Source organism: Ascidiella aspersa, chromosome 1 (genome assembly GCF_963924565.1).
Source record: "Ascidiella aspersa chromosome 1, kaAscAspe10.2, whole genome shotgun sequence".
Classification (NCBI taxonomy): Eukaryota; Metazoa; Chordata; class Ascidiacea; order Phlebobranchia; family Ascidiidae; genus Ascidiella; species Ascidiella aspersa.
The window spans coordinates 19,036,267-19,039,108 of NC_139447.1; the positions used below are offsets into that span (position 1 = coordinate 19,036,267).

Here is a 2,842-nt window from a genome sequence, read left to right on the forward strand (position 1 = left end):
TCCCTCGCGCAAAATCCAAAGTTTCCAATCTAGTATAAATTAGAGTTCCTCTCCGGGAATCTTTCGACGGGAAATTCGCGGGATTTCCCGCGAATTAACAATCCGGAATCCTGGGAAATTCTTTTAAATCCCGGTTATTCGGCAAAATAACAAAAAATTGTCGTTTTTGACTAATAAAAAAAAAGTATGGCGCTCTTTCACTATTGTACGTGAAAAGTTATGCAAAAAAATAATAAATAATAATACCGCATACCACAACGCATATTGTTTGGGTTAGGGTGCGGGTGAGGGTGGGTCATGTAATATTATGTTTATTATTAATAATAACTTCACCCACCCTCAACCAAACGCTAACCCGCACCCTAATCCAAACAATATGTGTTGTGGTATGCGGCATTTAAAGAAAAAACATTTTTATTAATTTTTACGTACAATAGTGAAAGAGCGCCAAAAGTATTACCAACCCTTTTAAAGTATTTGCCTAAGTTGGTTTATTTGCGCTTACCAGCGGAAACACTTAATTCGATTTTTTCTATCAAAAAATGCGCGTTTTAAGGGTGCTGACTTTAATACGAGAAGGTCCTGTAAGATTGCAGAAGCACGACTACAGAACATAAATGAGCTTAATTAAATCTTTGGAGCTAATATAATATAATTTAAGACGTCGTAATGACAACATTTTAGGTATAATTTTTTCGTCGGGATGCCCGGGCCGGGAATTTTCCTTTTTCAATCCCGTTTCCCTGGAGTGAAAAAAAAACGGGAAAAAGAGGAACCCTAGTATAAATGTATGTTTTTATAACAAAAACAATATTCAATCATAATTATAAAAGACCCATTGATACTAAAAGTGTAAAGTATATCACACATAATTACAGTAGGTATTTTCGTAATATATCTTTGATTATGCAAAAAGCAGGTAAAATATAATAAATTTGAATGTTACACCGAAAAGCGATTGCAGACTCACCGAATCTGTTATTCAATGATGCAAGCAGGACAGGCTAAAAAAACAACTAGCCTGTAGTGAGATTCAAAATCACGGCATCCAGTTATACCGGGACCGTCGCTTTACCAACTGACCTATACAGGCTCAGAAAGAAGCGAGTCAAGAAACAACCAAAAGTAGCTTTAGAAGGGATAGACAGTTGTTAACACACAAATGTGTGTAAATGTTAATGTTTTTAGAATAACAAGCTTAACATACCTTCTAGCTGCACCTATTAGGTTCAGATAGATAGATATAGATAGATATGAATTTATTTGGAACATCAAAAAACAAAAAAAATGGTCGAAATAAAAACGTTTAGCAATATTTGACATTCCAAGGAGACAGCAAAAGACCGTAAGGTTCATCGAGTCAGCTGTCTCCTGGTTTAGATTCAATTAGAAAAAAATGCAAAATTAAAACACAAAATTTGAATTGCATACAGTATATACGTTCAATTTACTTTCTACAGATTAACTTATCTACCTGTTTAATTTTTTCTAATATCAAGGCCTAAATTTCTGTCAAACACAAAAATTAGAGCTTAGAAGAGTGGCAGGAGATACGGGAAACAATGAGTGGCCTTGAAGACAATGCTGTTGAGAATTAAAAAAATGGTGGTTTTATAATTATGATGAACATCATGTCAAGCAAATATCATGACAAAATGCAGGTTGCTATTAAAGTAAGGTGATATTTTTTTACAGGATAGAGTTTTGCACTAAGTTGACAGCTTTTAAAGTAAACTTTGAGTAAAGTTTAAGATGGAAAACTCTATGGCTGATTATGAATATAGTATACTGGTTCCTCCTGTATATTCTACTTTGAGATTAAATACCATGCATTCAAGTGGAATACCTTCCATTTTGAAAGTTTTAAATGATTGGTTACAACAGGTATGCATGTGAAAAAAAAATACATTAATGTGAATATATATAACAACTCTAATTTGTTTTTTGTCTTTTTCTAGAGAAGTATTTCATGGGTGTTTTATGAATAAAATAGTTTAATACCAATTATACCAGTAATATTTACAATCACCCAAATTGTTTTTGTCCTTTATTATATAATTTTACGGCTTGTTCTATATACCTAGTCATAGTGTATAATAAGTGTTCCATATACAGAACTGCCTTGTGCATTTATGATGTATTTTATTTAAATTCAGGTAAACTCATGTTACCTGTAATCCTGTATAGTATAGTGTATATTGGGGTTGTTTAAATTATATCTTGCAAACCAATTTTTGTGTAAGTATTGAAATCCAGATTTTTAAAGTAGGAGTTGGCTTCAAGATTTTTTATATTAGGTTAAGAAGGGCTTGGAAAATTACATTTTACATTTTGTTCAAAAAATGTAGATAGTTCAGTGTTGACATTGTTCTAACTTATTCCACTTTTTAAAATATGTGCAACTAAAGACAACTAAAAAACAATCATACTTTTCCATTAATGCGTTTAAAATCAACATGAACATTATTAAAAATTCTTTGTGGTAGTACACCGAAAAGCCATTGCAGACTCACCGAATCTGTCGATCAATGATGCAAGCAGAGCAGACTAGAAAAACAACTAGCCTGCAGTGAGGTTCGAACTCACGACCTCCGGTCAAGCCGGGACCGTCGCTCTACCAACTGAGCTATGCAGGCTCAGAAGGGAACGAGTCGAGAAACAACCATACGCCAATGCTTGCTCAATCTGTTAGTACAAGCAGCTTCATAACGAAGGGGATCGCCAGTATCATATCATAATACAATGAAACATATGTACACACATATATGTGTGCTTACAACTGCGATCTAGCCCTTCTGAAGCTACTTTTTGACCAACGATAACGGCAATACGTAAGCCGTCA

The 2,842-nt window shown here is 33.8% G+C and overlaps 1 protein-coding gene and 1 non-coding gene across 4 annotated transcripts in view; one reads left to right on the forward strand and one right to left on the reverse strand.

The window, feature by feature from the left end:
- The first annotated feature begins 1,701 nt into the window (after window positions 1-1,701).
- Window positions 1,702-2,842, forward strand: part of LOC146168161 (tRNA (cytosine(72)-C(5))-methyltransferase NSUN6-like) — a 30,160-nt gene continuing 29,019 nt past the window's right edge. For all 3 annotated transcript variants that reach the window (XM_083389060.1, XM_083389059.1, XM_083389058.1), the window contains exon 1: window positions 1,702-1,884. Coding sequence is in view for 1 of the 3 variants with exons in the window: in XM_083389058.1 (XP_083245184.1) it covers window positions 1,753-1,884 (132 nt within the window). In the remaining 2 variants the exon portion in view is untranslated. The remainder of the gene's footprint in view (window positions 1,885-2,842) is intronic.
- On the reverse strand, window positions 2,562-2,636 carry Trnaa-ggc (transfer RNA alanine (anticodon GGC)). The gene has a single exon. It is a non-coding gene; the product is annotated as a tRNA-Ala (tRNA).